The 16,649-nt window shown below is 40.7% G+C and overlaps 1 protein-coding gene across 4 annotated transcripts in view; it reads left to right on the top strand.

Moving 5' to 3' along the window:
• DAG1 (dystroglycan 1) overlaps positions 1-16,649 on the top strand; it is a 50,242-nt gene that overhangs the window by 20,359 nt on the left and 13,234 nt on the right. For all 4 annotated transcript variants that reach the window (XM_031470322.2, XM_031470319.2, XM_031470320.2 and 1 more), the window contains one exon: positions 16,044-16,444. In XM_031470322.2, the coding sequence (XP_031326182.1) occupies positions 16,160-16,444 (285 nt within the window). In that variant the 5' untranslated portion in view covers positions 16,044-16,159. The remainder of the gene's footprint in view (positions 1-16,043; positions 16,445-16,649) is intronic.

Genomic DNA, 16,649 nt, shown 5'->3' with positions numbered 1-16,649 from the left:
GTTTTTATTGAGAAGTAAGAGAAACTCATGATTTTTCTTGAGACTAATCATCTAAATAAGAGCAGGCATTTTCATTTTTATGGTGTTCTTCATTTGTGAAGAGACTAAAACAAACGGAATGGAGTTGAAATTAAAGAGCAGACGGGGGATAGGATGGCATCTGAAATTTAGTAGATGGTCAAAATTTGTTGAATAAAAACCATCAAGGAAATATAATTCCTATCGTGTGTTTCCTTGTTAGAGCAAGGTGCTTATGGAAAAAGAAAAGTAATTGCTGCCAAAGTATCATTATTTAATTTGCCATTTGCTTAAGTTATCTCTGTTCACGCTATTGATTATTACTGTACTTGGTATTATTTCATTCTGTATTGCCTAGAAAACAAGGATTCTGAGAACAAACTTAGATTTATAAAATAATTTTTAAAAAATCCTGTCAGCCAAAAAATTGCTGTTGCTCCATTGCACCCGCTGGTGCTATGCTCTCTGGAGTACTGTGACCTCTGATAGTCACTGACCTCTTTCCTGTCCCGTTCCCAGAGGACAGCCACACCTGACGTTCTGATGGGCAGGACCACTGCTTTCCTGTTGAGGGGTAGGTGAAGTTAGAACATGTTCATTCTCCTTCAGAACGTTTTGGACATGACTGCTTTAAAGCCTGTTGTGTCCAGGCCCATAATACATGCTGTGCACCCACTGTTTACAGGCCTTGGTGCCCAGGCACTGCACTTGTTGCTGTGAGTCATCAAGCAGGACATGAGCCACAAAGAAGTAACCAGAACCAGACAAGTGCACACCAGTCCTGCTCGAGGTACTCACTGAGTCTTAGATGCCTGTTGAGTTTGAAGCCCTGTCACTTCCTTGACCCTGTGGTCAGTGTCAAATTCAAGTACTTAAGTCTATAAAAGCAAAAGATAGGTGAGATCCCTGGATGCATTGCACGTAATCCAGAAAGCAGATGTGCAAGCTTTAAATTAGTCTTCTTTGAATTAGCTGCAGTTATTTACAAGGAAGATGCTCCCAGAAGCTGCTGCTCAAGTTTTTGCAGTTGCACTAATCTCTGGGGTACGAGAGGTGGAAACTCTGGTGTCAGGAGCGTGCTGGGTGACTTCCTGCTTCTTAGCCCTTCATCAGCCCTTTTATCAGTCGGATTTCTGCAGGGCAGCTTAGTCTGAGAAGATAGAATCAGAGCTCTGTCTAGTTTACTCATACTTTCTCTTTTGCCTGTGACCTCTCTGCCTTCCTGTCCTTTTCCTCTTACTGACCAAGGAGTTTCTGAGAGACAGGCAGTGGCTATCCCCATGGCTCTGTGAGGGGCCAGCCTGTTAGGAGGACTGTGTTGCCATGAAATCACTCACAGTGTCATCTTGATCCCTGCATGAGATAAATGCAAAGAGGAGGTTCCTGACTCTTAATTAGGTCTGTTCTTAAGACACAGAACTTTTAAGTTTCATTGGATTGGTATACAATGAGAAGACATAAAAGAAACTTGTCATTTACAAAAGAGGTCCTTTAAGTTGTTAGCGCTCAGTGCAAATGATTTACACAGAGACAGGGAAGGGCAGAGCGCCTCTGTGCTCACATCAGAAGCCAGTTGAAGATTCTTGGGAAAAGTAGATAAACTATCTGAAGAATTAAGCTGTGGGCTTGTGGGATCTTTGTCCGTCCGCGCTGTGGGAGTCCATTTGTGCCTGACAGTGGCTCACCTTGAAAATTTAGGAGATCTTGGCTCTGTTTGGAAGAAGGAAACAACACCTTCATGCATTAGGAGATTCTGACCACCACTGAGAAGTGCTTGGTAGCTGCTATTTTATCTTCATTACTTGGGAATATATAGATTATGGCTGCACCCTTTTAATAAGACAGGCGAGCTGTTACATGTGTCCTTCTCTTACCTTTTTTATGCTTTTAATTTTTAATCCTTGGATTCTAAAATTCAGGAATTAATTTCCAAATAATTACTACTGAGTGAAAACTCACTTTGTCCTTTGTGCCAAGGGAGTGATCAAAGCCTGCAGAACAAGGAGGTAGAAGCAGTGGGAGGTGAGGACAAGTGTCTTCAAGGATTTCTTCAGTCATGTTAAACCTGGGTGTAAATCTGTTGTGGCAGACAACGACTGGGAATCTGGAGCTTTGAGGAGGAGGAAAGCACTTGGAAGTAATGGGTTTTCTCTGTCTTACTTGGTGTAGAGGTGCCTGAACTGGATACATTTCTTTGCATCGGTGCTGTGGTCCTTGAGGAGCAGCCGGGCATCCTCTGCTGGGGAAGGCCAGCAGTGCAGGAGTTGATGGGATTTAGCCCAGGAGCTTTGCCTTCAGCAGTTCACTGGGAACTGGCATTCTCAGGTGCCACTCTAAGTCTGATTCTGAGGTCATGCATGGCAGGCGTCAGTGTTGGCCTTGTCCACTGCTTTGCTGCCTGGTCTTAGAGTGGCCATGGCTTTGCAGAGCAGGGGTTCCAGAAGTCTGCAAGGCCATCTTTTGGCTGTTTTGCTTCAGCCTTTGGAAACACACCCCTAAAACCTATCAGAGAAGTTTGTGATTATTTAGATTTTGTAGCTGTGGCAAGGCTGAGGTAGGTAGAAGGGCCAGTTAGACAGAGCCATATGTGGGAGGGAAGGAATTCTGCTAGCAAGAAAGTCTGAGCAAACGGAGTGGGTACCAGTTGTGTCTTGTCCTTTTATAAGCAAGTCTTGTTGATCTGGCAATTTCTGGCGTGGCTGAAATGTTCTTGATGGTTGAGCCCTAAGAATGTGGCCCCAAATAAGAATGTGGCGAAAGCAGGTCACAACTTAAACACAGAAGATTGAGTATTTGCCTAGATACACACTCATTGCACCTTACAGCGCAAGAACTCCCAGTCAGCAGGGGCCAGAACACCCCGTCTGGCTCCTGACCCTATATTGTGAGGCTGCAGGCAGGGTCAAGGGCTGCAGTAAGGGGGGACCTGGGTAGGGAGTTGGGAGTGACTGGGGCCACTCTGATAATTTCATCTCACTTCTGTGTTCTGGAGTCTGATTAGCCAATTAGGTTAAGAAAGCCAGCAGTCAGCACACTTTTTCTAAATTTAATTCATTGAGGTCAGATTAGCATATTAGTTTTAGGCTATGGTATTTATTTTTAATCTTTTGTAGTACAATGGAAGAAATATCAGGAAGCTTAGCTTTTAACTTCGAAGTGTGAAATCAAGTGATTACTTGTTTTGTGTTTGGTGAATCATTTTGGGGATTTAGTGGAAACCCCATCCCTATACCCCGATGTCTGGTGAGTGCCTGCTTGGTGCTCGGCATCTACTGGGGGAGAGGGCAGCCAAGCATATGCAACACGAGATCCATGCAGTGGACCTCTTCCCCCTCCTTTCCTCTCCAGGCAGCCCTCGGAGTCCAGCCTTGACCCAGACAGACATTGACCATCCTGCCCTGACAGTGTTGTCCCAACTCTACCCTTGTACTAAGATGAGGAAGGGATTGGATAGCCAGGGGAGGTTTGGGAAATCAGAAGGCAACTTTTACTTTCTAGTAAGCGCCCCCTTGGAAAACACCTATAATTTATAAGTACTTAGTTTATTACTTCTTGTGTTTTATGATTTAGTAATGTATGTAAATCTTAATTGGCAAATCTTATGCATGGGAAGACTACATGCATAGCAAATAAAGCTTCACACCCAGCACAGGGTAGATAGTCTGTAAATAAGCACTGAAGTGTTAATTATTGTCGGGCTGTCTTGAGATGGCTATAGTTTACTTCAGTTGCGTTCTTGTTTGCCACAAGGGTACACGGATGTGGTAATTCGTCCCCACTTGTATTCTGCCAAGTCTGGCCACCCACCTCTCACACTTACTCCCCCACTTCCACCCCACCTCCCAGTTCAGCTGCTGCAGCCAAATGGACAGTTAAGCCTGGGCCTTGTCTTTGGGCTCAGAGTATCCTTTTCCATCCTCAGTGCCCTACCTGGGCATCAATAATGAAAAGACTGGACCTAAACCTCATTAAGTCTTTTTTCTGAAGTCTGGTTGGTGTGACTTTTGGGTAATGAGGATTTAAAAAAATACTTATTTATAATTGTAGTAAAATATACATAGTATTAAATTTGTCATCTTAACCATTAAATCTTTTAAAAAATTGTGATAAAATACACGTAAAACTTACCATCTTAACCACTTTAAGTGTACAGTTCAGTAATGAGTAATGTTTAACAGCAGCATATGGAGTTCAGTGGAGTGTAGAAGGAACTGTTTTTCAATGAGCTTGATCACATAAGATGTTAAAAATCTACCCAGATTAAAAACCACAGTCCAGTGGAGAATGGCCATTCAGCCCTGGCTTTGGAACCTTGTCTTTCTATCCTTCCTCTAGGGTGTGTTTGTACCTGAGTTTGTACCCAGGTATGAAACTTTTACTTCCTTCCTGTCTTTGTTGAAAAAAATCCCATCACCATCAGCAGAAACCTCTGCCCTTCCTGGACCTTTGCTTTTGATGATAACTGAGAGTTTGCAAGAGTTTTCTAAGTGAAAAAAGCATTCGGATAGCAAGTGAAAAAAGCATTCGGATAGCTTTTCTGTTTGATAAACTGTTGTGTAAGACTTGCTGTGTTTGTGACCCTGGACTATATTGACGAGTTCCCAGCCCCCCGATGGTGTCTTCGCTAGGCTGCCCCCGCACCTCTGGTATTCTTCCCATGGTGCACAGGCCAGGCAGGAACTTGCTTCCTGTCAGGGAAATCTCTTCTGCGTCCTGAGCTGTGAAGGATTTTAGGATGATACCTTGCATCTTCACCAGTGACTTGGCTCAACACCTTCTTCATCTGATGCTAAGGGATGAAAAAGTTCTGTTTTAAGCTCAAAGCAGAGAAATCTTTTTAGTATTTAAAGTCCAAATAAACAGTGACTTCACACTATTCTTTTCCATTGTGTTGAGTACATCCTGTTGGCCATCAGATTGAGCAGTTTTAAACTCATTAACCCACTAACTTTTTTATATTAATGTTAGACTCACATTTAACTTCTGAGTGTCTGGACAAAAACCTTTTTGCTAGATGGAACCTAAAGTGGTTGCTCCAGTTAAGATGATTGCTTTTGCTTTTCCCAAAACCGTTTAAAATAGGGACATGGGTTTTATTATTATTGTTTGGTTTTAAAAAGGAAATCCCATTTTCCTTAATTACCAAGGTGAATGGTTGCAATTTGACAGTTTAAGTACTATTTTTAGGTAACATAGCTATTGGAGAGTAGGGGTTCCTGCCAGTGGTGGGGTGGGCTGCTTCTGCCTCATTTTGTGTGGTTAATAATGAGATGAATATCACAAGTTTTCCTTCATTCTTAGAAAGTAAAAACTAGTAGGGAGCTATTCTTTCAGAGTTTTTAGTTAAGATATTTCAAAGTTTCATTCTCTATGGGTTTCTCTGCATACGAGGAAACATTAAATTTTCTATGAATTGAGTTAATGCCATTTATGCGTTTGTTCCTTGCATTTTTTTGACTGGAAAGTATTTATTGGCTGAACCTCCTGTGTGCATGGGGGTACTCATTAGCTCTGGGAGATAGCCTCAGCAGAACAGAGCTGCTTCTCTCCTGGGGCTGGAATTCCAGAGGAATCCCCTAGTTCCCAGAGACTGAAGGCTGTCTGGACAGGGTAGGGTCACAGGGCCTTATGCCTCATGGCTTGTGTACACACACACACACACACGTACACACACACATACACACACACACACACACACACACACACACACACACACACTCTTCATGCTCCAGTTTGCATATAAATAGGGATTAATATCAGTGACAGGAAGGAGGCTTCTTTTCTGCTGAACTCTGCCTCGGATGTCTGGGGTCCTCACCTGTCACTGAATAATGCTTTTGATTCCCTAGTTGTGTCCTTGCTGACTAATCTGATAAACTTTAAATACACCTTTTAGGCACTGATGAAAACTTGACTTTTTATTTCTGCTCATCACTGAAGAGTCCTCAGTGTCACAGTTGGAGAAAGGAAGTATGCCTGTTTTTCACCCCTTATACCATGGCTGTTGAGCATGTGTTTGGAATGCCAAGTGCTTCACCAAAGCTCTGGGAAAGCTCCTCTTCACAGAACTGTATTTTGCTGGGGCCTGGAGTAGTGCTGAGCTCAGACTTAGCAGCGGGCATTGCATTGGGGGCTGGCACAGAGGAATGAGTTACCCTTTCCCACTCTTCTCAGTAGGAGAGCCTCGGCAGCTTCTGTCAGCCAAACAGTAATGCGTTCAGCTGAGACATACTTTTGGAGTACCCTGAGCGCTTCTGGCGTTCCAGAGGGTATACTGTGAGTGCATGTGCAGCGTTAAAGTGAGTGGCTGTGTCAGGAAGATTGGGTGACTCTGGTTGGTTTCTCTGGTTCCTGAGCACCTTCTCCTCCCACCATGCTCTGGCCACAGATTCAGTGTGACCATCGTTGAGGATTACCTCTCTTTAGGCCTTGGTTCTGAAAAATGAGAAGGAGGATCTCTGTAGTGCCTCCATGTCTGAATGACCAAGTGTGTGAGTATGAGACTGTAGAAAAGCCTTCCAGAGGGAGGTCCTAATACTGGTGTTTGGGTGCAGCCTGACAAGTCCCTACAACAGGGAGATGTGACCCTTGCTTACAGGAAGCCAGTATCAGAAAGATACAAGGCTGCTTTTTGCCAGTTTACAAAAAGACCTTTTCTCACCAGAACATGGAAAACCAACACACAGCAGTTGGAGTTGTGCCCTGGACATTGCCCGCTTGCTAAATGCAGAGCACTTAGTCATGCTCATGAAACAGATACCCTGTGTTGTCATATGTCTGCAGATAGCTGACTGAGCTTATGTTCCTGGTAGGACAGGGTGTGTCTCATACTGTTGCTGTTTTCAAATAAGCTGAGAATTTTAAAATGGAGAATCAGATTAGAAAAGTAAAAGATCAACAGGATCTAATAAGTAGAAAAGTAAGTACACAAAAGAGTAAAGACGTAGGAAGAGACTTTAAAAAAGCAAAAGGCCTGTATCTGCCCCATTCATTTCTTAGGTCTGTGCTTGGCATACGTCAGTGATTGCAACAGTTGGGTCCCTGCCCTTCCACAACTTAACAGTCTTGTGGAGTGTTGGTTGAGCTGAGCCATTTACTAAATAAGAGTTAATCTGTATAAGAAAAAGCCATTAAAGGAAGCACTATGCAACAGGAAAGAAAACACTAAAGTTAAAATTTAAGGTAGTATAAAACAAAAGACATAGAACATTTAAAAAAATTAAGTGATAAAATAAGGAGTATAGAAGCACAGACAATTAAGAAACTGGGAGATACAAAAAAGAAACAGAAAAGAATTTAAAAGAAAAGCCTTAAATTTAGGGCACTTTATAGAGGTCTGAGGAGAAGACCTCCACCCAGGGTACAGTGAACACCAGTTGTTGAGGAATCAAGTGTTTCCTTCCTTGTCTTTCCTGGAAGAGGGCCCCGCTGGGAGTTAAGTGGCTCTTGGAACTGATGCCCACAGGACCCCAACTTCTAAGTCCATGGTCATTTGGTGTCCCCCTCGAGAAGTGTACTTAACACTGCTGGCAGATCTGGTGGGCATAAGTGATCTAGTCTTGTCCTGTTGGCAGGGAAGAAAGGTCCCTTTTGAGGAATGTGTCTGAAGTCCTGTGAGAGCTGCCTGATCACATGTGGCCTTGGAGTGGAACAAGGTAGTGGAAACAGGAAGGAAGACAGTATTGTATCTCTTACTTATCTCACATTGATGAGAGGATTGTGCCAAATGATAAGACATCTTCATTAGCTTTCTAAGGTAGGTGAATTTCAGATCCTGCCTCATACCTTTATAGAACAGCACCATGTGTTTTTCTGAACCCTTAGGGAGAAAGTGCTGTCCTAGGAAGTAGGGCTGCATGCAGACTCTGTGCTCAGCGGGGCTGTGTAAACCTGTGTGACTTGGGCACCAAGAGGGAGAAGTGGACAGAGATGAGGGTGGTGGGTGGGGTAGGGTTGGGGCAGTGCAGGAGCTCCAGGGGCTGGGATCTGGATTTTAGATGCCATTCAGAATATGCCAGACACATGTTTGAGGATGGGGCTTTCCAGTTCTGAGAAGGTGGTGAACAAGACCCAGATAGTTGAAATAGGGCAGGAAGTGCTGGCTGTTTTAGGGTTTTTATTGAGATCACAGGACTCAGATAAGCTCTTCACTTGCATGTTTCAGTACTCAGCAGAGAACATAGACTAACAGCATTACATGTAACCCAAGTATCTGCCACCCAGCTTTGTCATATCTGAATGTTCTTCTGTATTTTTGTAAGATCCTGTTTTAGAAAGTAAAGCAGTTATAAATTTGGAGACTCATGAACCCCTTCTTTTTCCTTTGCCCTCTCTTCCTAGACTGACCATGATCCTGAATTTGGTGTTCATGATCTCATACATGATTTTACATTTGTATGAATCTATAAGTGGTATATAAACATTTTACATAAGCGGCATTAATATCTTTATGCAGTGAACTCTTTTTGCTAAACATTTTTTGAGATTTATCAATTTTAGTTCTTATAATTTTAGTTGATTTTAATTGTCTACAGAGTTCTATGACGTGAATGTAACTACAGCCTGTTGGTGCTTTCTCCAGTTGGAGTTGTTTCCAGCTTTCCAGTGTTGTAGTGAATGTGCTTGCTCTAACTTCATGTATGTGTGTGCATTCCTCTGGGTGTGCACCTAGGAATGGAAGGGCCCAGCTGGGCTGGTGAGTCCTCTCCAAGAGATTGGACCAGGCAATGCTGGACTAGCCATGCAGTTCCTTCCTCTTAGTGATGTCACATTTCAACATTTTTGCCTATTCTGATTGTTATGGAAAGGTTTTTTCATGTTGCTTTAATTTCCTTCCCCCTGATTACTAATGAGGTTGAGTATCTTTTTGTATGTTTATTGCTATTCAGGTTTTCTTTTCTGTGAATTACCTATTTGTTATCTCTTCTGTCTTCAGCCCATTTTTATTGTTTCAGAGCACTTGATGTATTTTGATAAGGATCCTTTAGCTATCCTATGCATTGAAAAAGCTCTCTCCTATACTTTAGTTGGTCCTTTTTACTTTCCTTATGGTATCCTGTATTGTACAGAAATTAAAAATTCTAATTGAAATTTACCTTTTTTTTTTAGGTTTAAAAACCTTTTTTGAGTGTGGATTCACATGCAGTTGTTAAAAATAATACAGAGAGATCCTATGCACCCTTTACACAATCTCCCCCCCCCCATGGTAACAGCTTAAATCATAGTACAATATCACAACCAGGATATTGACATTGATACAGTCAAAACATAGAACATTTTCATCACCACAGGGATCGCTCATGTTGCCCTTTCATAGCCACCACTAATCTGTCTTCCCTTTCTATAATTTTGTCACTTCAAGAGTGTTATATAAATGAAATCGTATAGTATGTAATCTTTTGGGATTAACATTTTTCACCCCCCATAACTCCCTTGAGATTCATCCAAATTGTTGAGCATCAGTAGTTCATTCCTTTTTATTGCTCATTAGTATTCCATGGTATGGACATACCACAGTTTAACCATTCATCCTTTGAAGGGACATTTGGGTTGTACCATTTGTTGAGAAAGCTATTTCTCCCCCATTTGATTGCTTTGCACCTTTGTCAAAAATCTGTTGAGCATTCTTGTTTAGGTCTGTTTCTGGATTCTCTGTTCTGTTCCATTGTTTGTCCCTCTACCAATACAGTCTTGATTACTTCACTAGTTTAGTTGTTACTGTAGGTGGAATAATTCCTCTTTTTTTTTTTTTCCTTTTCAAAATTGTTTTTGTTACTGTATTGAGAGGCTGTAGCTGGTGTAGTAAATTTAAGAATATGCAGATTATGACTTGCTGATGAGAGGGCACAAGTCATCCACATAAGGTCAGCAAGGTAGCTCCCTCAGCATCTGAGCTCCCACTTTGGGGAAGCGAAAACCATAGGTTCCTTTTGATTGAAGATGCAGTTTAAATCCACGCACACAAAGGAAGTAAAGATCTATTACTTACAGATCCCAGAAATAGAGGGTAGGAGTGGGAATGGGTGGGCAGTGAGCCAGGGAAAGGGCAGTCCTCTATACCAGGTCACAAGCCAGTAGGAGATGTAGAGTACCTATGATTTACATAGTGTTTGGGGCAGAGGATTCAACTCTTAAGTGGTTATTTTAAAAGGAGCCTCAGGAAAAGCAGAAGTGGGAACTTACAGCGGGAATCCTAAGCTCAGATCCTAGCTGAATGTTCAGACTTTGGGTATGAGCAGGGTTATCATACTGTGAAATGCCTAGGCAGCAACTCAAAATAGTTGTTTTTCTCATCACAGCTATTCTGGTTCCTTTCCATGTAAATTTTAGAGTAATCTTGTCTATATCTACAGAAATTCTTGCTGGGATTTTTAATAGGAACTGCATTAAACCTTGACTTAGTTTTCTAGGGCTGCCATAAAAACTTACTGCAATCTTAGTGGCTTTGAGTAACACACACATTTATTCTTTCCTAGTTCTGGAGACCAGAAGTGTAAAATCAAGGTATTGGCAAAGGCTGTTGCTCCCTTTGTGGGTTCTGGGGGAAGAATCTCTTCCTTGTCTCTTCTAGCTTCTGGTGGCTGCGACTATTTGGCATTCCTTGGCTTGTGACCACATCACTCCAATCTCTGCCTCAGCCTTCACATTTTCTTCTCCATCTGCCTGTGTGTATAATCTCCCTCTGCCTCTTATAATTGCAACTGTGATTGGATTTAAGGCCAACCTGGATAATCTCCTCATGTCAAGATTCTTAGTTTAATCACATCTGCAAAAGCTTTCTTCATAAAGTACATTTATAGATTATAGGGATTAGGACCTGATATTTTTGGGTAGCCATTATTTAGCCTATCACAAACTTATATATCAACCTGGAGAGAATTGTTACGATATTGAGCTTTCCATCCCATTAACACAGCATGTCTCTCCATTTGTTTAGATCTTTGATTTCTTTCACTAGTGTTGTCTAATTTTCAGCATACAAATCCTGTACATGTATTGTTGGATTTATACCTACATATTTCCTTTTTTAAACGATTTAAATGGTATCATCTTTTAAATTTGGTGTTCCCATGTTTATTTCTAGCATTTAGAAATACAGTTGATTTTTGTGTGTTTGTTTTGTTTCCTGTGGCCTTGCTAAACTTGCTTATTTGTTCTAGGAGTTTGTTCTATAGATTCCTTGGGATTTTCTACATAGACAATTAAGTCATATGCAAGTAGGGACAGTTTTATTTTTCCTCTTACCATCTATATGCCTTTTTGTTTCCTTTTCTTGCCTTATTACCCTGGCTAGAACTTCTAGCACTGTGTCAGATAAGAGCAGTGAGAACAGACATACTTGTCTTGTTTCTGACCATAAGGAGAAAGCATTCAGTCTGTCACCATTAAGTGTAGTATTAGCTATATGTTTTTTGTAGATGCTCTTTATGAAGTTGAGAAAGCTCCCGTCTGTTCCTGTTTTTCTGAGAGTATTTATCATGAATGGGTGTTGAATTTTGTTAGGTACTTTTTCTGTATCAATTGATAAGATCATGTGATTTTTGTTCTTTAGTCTGTTAATATGGTAGATTACATTTTTCAAATATTGAACTGGCCTTGCATCCTGGAATAAGTGCCACTTGGTCGTGGTGTATAGTTCTTTTTATATATTACTAATTCTATTTGTTAATGTTTTGTTAAAAATTTTGTGTCTATGTTCATGAGAGGTTTTTTTGGTATTTGATTTAGGTATCAGAGTACTGTTTGCTTCATAAAATGAATAGGCAAGTATTTCTTCTTTCTGGAAAAGATTATAGAATTGGTGTTAATTCTTCTTTAAAGGTTTGGTAGACTTTATTGGTGAAGCCATCTGGACCTGGAGATTGCTTTTTGTGGAAGTGTGTATTCTTCATTTTTATTTTTATTTATTTTTTAAATTGAAATACAATCAGTTTACAATGTTGTGTTAATTTCTGGTGTACTTTGTGGGAGTTTTTAAATTGCAAATTCAGTTTCCTTAATAGTTTCTTTAATAGAAATTATCTGTATCATAGTGGGTGAATTGTAGTAGTTTGTAGTTTTTAAGGAATTGGCCTATTTCATTTGAATTATCTAATTTATCTGTGAGTTATTTGTGGAATTTCCTTATTATCCTTTTGATGTCCGCAGGATCTGTAGTGATATCCCATGTTTCATTCCTGATACTGGTAATTTGTGTCTTCTCTGCTTTGTCAGTTTTATTAGAGACTTGTCAATTCTATTAATCTTTTCAAAGAACCAGTTTTTATTTTATTTATTTTTCTATTTTTGTTTTCAATTTTTTTTATTTCTGTCTGTACTTTATTTTTTCCTTTCTTCTGCTTGCTTTTGGTTTATTTTGCTCTTTCTCTCTCTCTCTCTTTTTTTTTTTAAGATCTTGAGGTGGGAGCATAGATTATTGGTTTGAGATTTTCTTTTTTTTCTAGTGGATTCAATGCTATAAATTCACTCCAAGTGCTGCTTTAGCTGTGTTCTGCAAATTTCAGTACAGCCCTACAAATGTATTTTTATTTTCATTCCGTTCAATGTACTCTTTTTATTTGCCTTGAGACTTGCTCTCTGATGTGGGAATTATTTAAAAGTATGTTTTCAAGTGTTTGGAGATGTTCCTGTTATCTTTGTGTTACAGATTTCTAATTTGATTCCATTGTGGTTGGAATTATTTTAGTTCCTTTGAATTTGTTGAGGTTTGTTTCATGGCCCTAGATGTGGTCTATCAGGATATATGTCCTGTGGACATTTGAAAAGAATATGTGCTCTGTTGTCAGGCAGAGTATTCTATAAGTGGTAATTAAATCATGCTGATAATATTTTTTGGTTTTTTTGTATCCTTGCTGGTTTTCTTTCTAGTTGCTCTAGCAGTTGTTGAGAGAGTGATGTTGAAATTTCCAACTTGAATTGTGGATTTCTTTATTTTTCCTTTCAGTTCTATCAGTTTTTGCTTCGCATGTTCTGCAATTCCGTTGTTTGGTGCATACACATTTAAAGTTGCTATTCTTCTTGATAGATTGACCCTTTTAGCATAACGTCCCTTTTTGTTCTGATAATCTTCTTTGCTCTGAAGTCTATTAATACAGCTGCTCCTGCTTCCCTTTAATTATTGTTTGCATGATATATCTTTTTCCATCCTTTTATTGTCTACCTGCTTTTGTCATCTTGGTGATGTCATCTGTTGATTATCTTTTTTTGATTCAGTTTGGGATCTCCCTGGTTCTTGATACGACGAGTGATTTTTGATTGAAATCTGAACAGTTTTATTTTTTGTTCTGAAACTAGATTCTGTTTTAACTGGCCTTTGTCTCACACTTCTCTGGAAGGGGAATGGTAGAGGCGGCACTGTCTGATTACTGGGAAGTTTAGGTAGAAGTTGAGGTTTAGTACTCAGCCTTTGTTGACACCTGAAGGCAGGTGAAGTCCTTGTTACTGCTGGGTTGGGGTGGGAGTTCTGGTTCCCTAGACTTCACTCCCACTGATCATTGGTAAAAATTCTGACTTGCCAGTAGTCCTCTCTGACACCATCCCAGCAGGGAGAGGGAGAGGCTCCTTCTTACTGCTTGGATGGGAATATAGAAATCCAAGTTCCCCATGTGGTTTCCACTGACATCAGGGGGCTAGAGGAAAAGAGGTGGTGCATTGTTACTGGCCAGTGGGGATGAAAGTCCTGACTCCCTCCCCAGTAGACATATTAGGGCGCCTTGTTGTAGCCTTATGAGGGTGGAAGTATAGGCTCCCTCCTTGGCCTTTGGTGGTGTGGGTGGGACTGGGGCCACAGTTTTTTCTGTGGAGTTTGGCTAGAATAGAGCTGTTATTGTCTAAATATTTTCTGTCTTGCTAGGCTACCCTTCCTGCTCCTTTGGCTAAAGAGAGCAGACTTTTGTTAGGAATTTTTTTGTCTCATCTGTTGGCACTTCTGGGTTGTCAGCTTCCTCAGCTCTAATTCTAGGATATATGAGGCAAAAAGGAAACTCATAACTATGTCTTTCCTTGAGTCCTGGGGTCCCTAGCTGGTTTTGTTTTCTTCTCTTGACTTTTTAGAGTCTCTTGTTTAATATATATACACATATATCTAAGACTTTTCATTGTATTTAGTGGGAAACTAAGGAAAAATACATCTACTCCATCTTCATAGAAGTGAAAGTTCAATGATTATTTTTCCTTTTGTTTTGTCTTTTAAAATGAAATCCTTCCTTATTCTGACATTCTACTATATTCTAAAATTTTTAAAGTTCTGCCTTTTACATTTGTGTATCTAATCCACCTGGGATTTATCTTGTTTTTTGATAAAGTGACAGAAGAACCTAGTTGTGTTTGTTTTCCTACATAGATGATCACTTGTCCTGGCACATTTGAACAGCTTCTTTGCAAGCTGGTTTTGAGCTCTCCCTCTAGTTCCACAGTCCACTGTCTACTCTGTCCCATGTGATACTGCATTAAATACAGTAGCTTTATGATAAGTCTTTGTTTGGTAGAATAGGACTCTCAGCCCTCAAAATTGTTATACTAAGATTCTTGGATTTTGTTTCTGTCTCATGAATTTTAGTTTAAAAACAGGAATAGCAAAATCAATAGCAAAAAAAAAAAAACCCCTCTTGGAGTTGGCTTGGATTTGCATTGACTTTAGAAGACACTGCCCATTTCAATGACCTTATTTTCTTCAGCAATTTTATTTACTTTCCAGGTCAGAAAATATCACGTGGTCCCTCAACAGCTTGGCTCAGGGCAGGGCTTCATCCTTTTCCAGAATGGGAAATTGCTTGTGATGGCTGTGGTCACCTATGGGCACCCAGAAAGTTACACAATGCATCTGTGTGGCTGCCAGCCTATGAGCAGTGTCATGAGCTGCCTGAAACTGGTGTGGGGGAGAGGGGGCAATGTGCAGGGTTCTAGTTACTCTTTTGGGGGGTGGGGGGCAAAAGAGTTCAGTAAGTTTGTTCACTGGCATCGAGTTTGCAACTATATGTAACATATGGGGTGTAAGAAGTGGGCAATTGCTATATTTCTCTGTGCAAATACTTGGCTTTTTAGTCTTTTTTAAAGTATTTTTTAAAGACTTAATAATTGTGACATTTGCCACATTGTTTTATCTGTGTATATACATGCACACATTTTTTCGCCCTTGGACCATTTCAAAATGAGTTGCAGAGACTTTTGATACTTCATACCTAAATACTTCAAAACTGAGTAGTCTCCTATCAAGCTACACCAGCATCATCTCATCTAAGAAAATTAACAATAAATCTAATCTCCAGCCCATGTACAGAATTCCCTGTTAACCCTTTGGGAGCTGGGCTTGTGTGTTTGTTTTGTTTTGTTTTGTTTTGTTTTGTTTTGAAGTAAGTCCAGGATCCAACCAGAATACACAGGTTGCATTTGGTTAGTCTTTAAATCTAGAACAGTTCCCTTGTGTTTAGAGGTGTCAGCATTTAGAAAGACTAGACTGGTTATCTTGTAGAAGGTCCCACATTCTAGATTTGTCTGATTGTGTCTTTATGGCCCGAATGTTTCCTATAAACTGGAAGTTAGGTCTGGAGCAGCACTGCCCAACAGAAGTATAATGAGCCATGTATGTCATTAAATATTTTCTGGTAGCCACATGAAAAAAAAATAAGCAGGTGGAATTAGTTTTAATTATATAGTATTTAATTTTAAATTAGTTACCATTTATTAATATTTATTTACTTAACCATATTTAATATTTTTACATGCAAAATATTATTTCAATATGTAATCAATATTTTTAAAGTATTAATGAGATATTTTACATTCCTTTTTTTATACTAAGTTTTCAAAATCCACTGTGTATTTTACACTTAATGGGCCAGCCACATTTCCAGTGCTCAGAAGCCACGTGTAGCTGGTGGCTCTGTACTGGACAGCACAGGGTGAGACTTGATCCAACTTAGGGTAGATGTTTTTGGCAGGAACACTGAGGGGGTAGTAACTGCCAGTGTTCAAATTTGAAACCATGAGGATTGCTCAAGTCTGAGTCTGCTCTTCTTCTTTTTCAGGCTCTGGGTGCTCTGGGATGGAGCAGGTGTGCAGAGGGTGAGGACCCAGTTCTGGGACCACGTCGCTTGCTTCCTCTCTTAGAGAGACTATCGGCTTGAGCAGACTCGGGCCCAGGATGAGGATGTCTGTGGGCCTCTCGCTGCTGCTCCCTCTCTGGGGGAGGACCTTTCTCCTTCTGCTCTCCGTGGCTGTGACTCAGTCCCACTGGCCCAGTGAACCTTCGGAAGCCGTCAAGGACTGGGAGAACCATCTCGAGGCGTCCATGCACTCAGTGCTCTCAGACCTCCACGAGGCTGTTCCCACAGTGGTTGGCATTCCTGATGGCACGGCTATTGTTGGACGCTCATTTCGAGTGACCATTCCAACAGATTCAGTTGCCTCCAATGGAGATGTCATCAAGGTGAGACTGAGAGGGGTGGATATAGCTCAATGGTAGAGCAGATGCCTGGCATGCATGAAGTCCTGGGTTCAACCCCCAGCACCTCCATTAAAAATAAATGAATAAGTAAAAACCTAATCCCCCCCAGAAAAACCCAAACAAACAAACAAACAAACAGGGTGAGGCTGAATATAAAGTGTAAATGAGGAAGAATTCTCATCTCCCA

This window comes from Camelus dromedarius, chromosome 17 (assembly GCF_036321535.1).
Source record: "Camelus dromedarius isolate mCamDro1 chromosome 17, mCamDro1.pat, whole genome shotgun sequence".
NCBI classification, from domain to species: domain Eukaryota; kingdom Metazoa; phylum Chordata; class Mammalia; order Artiodactyla; family Camelidae; genus Camelus; species Camelus dromedarius.
The sequence above is the reverse complement of the archived record's forward strand: the minus strand, read 5'-3'. Positions and strand labels throughout refer to the sequence as shown.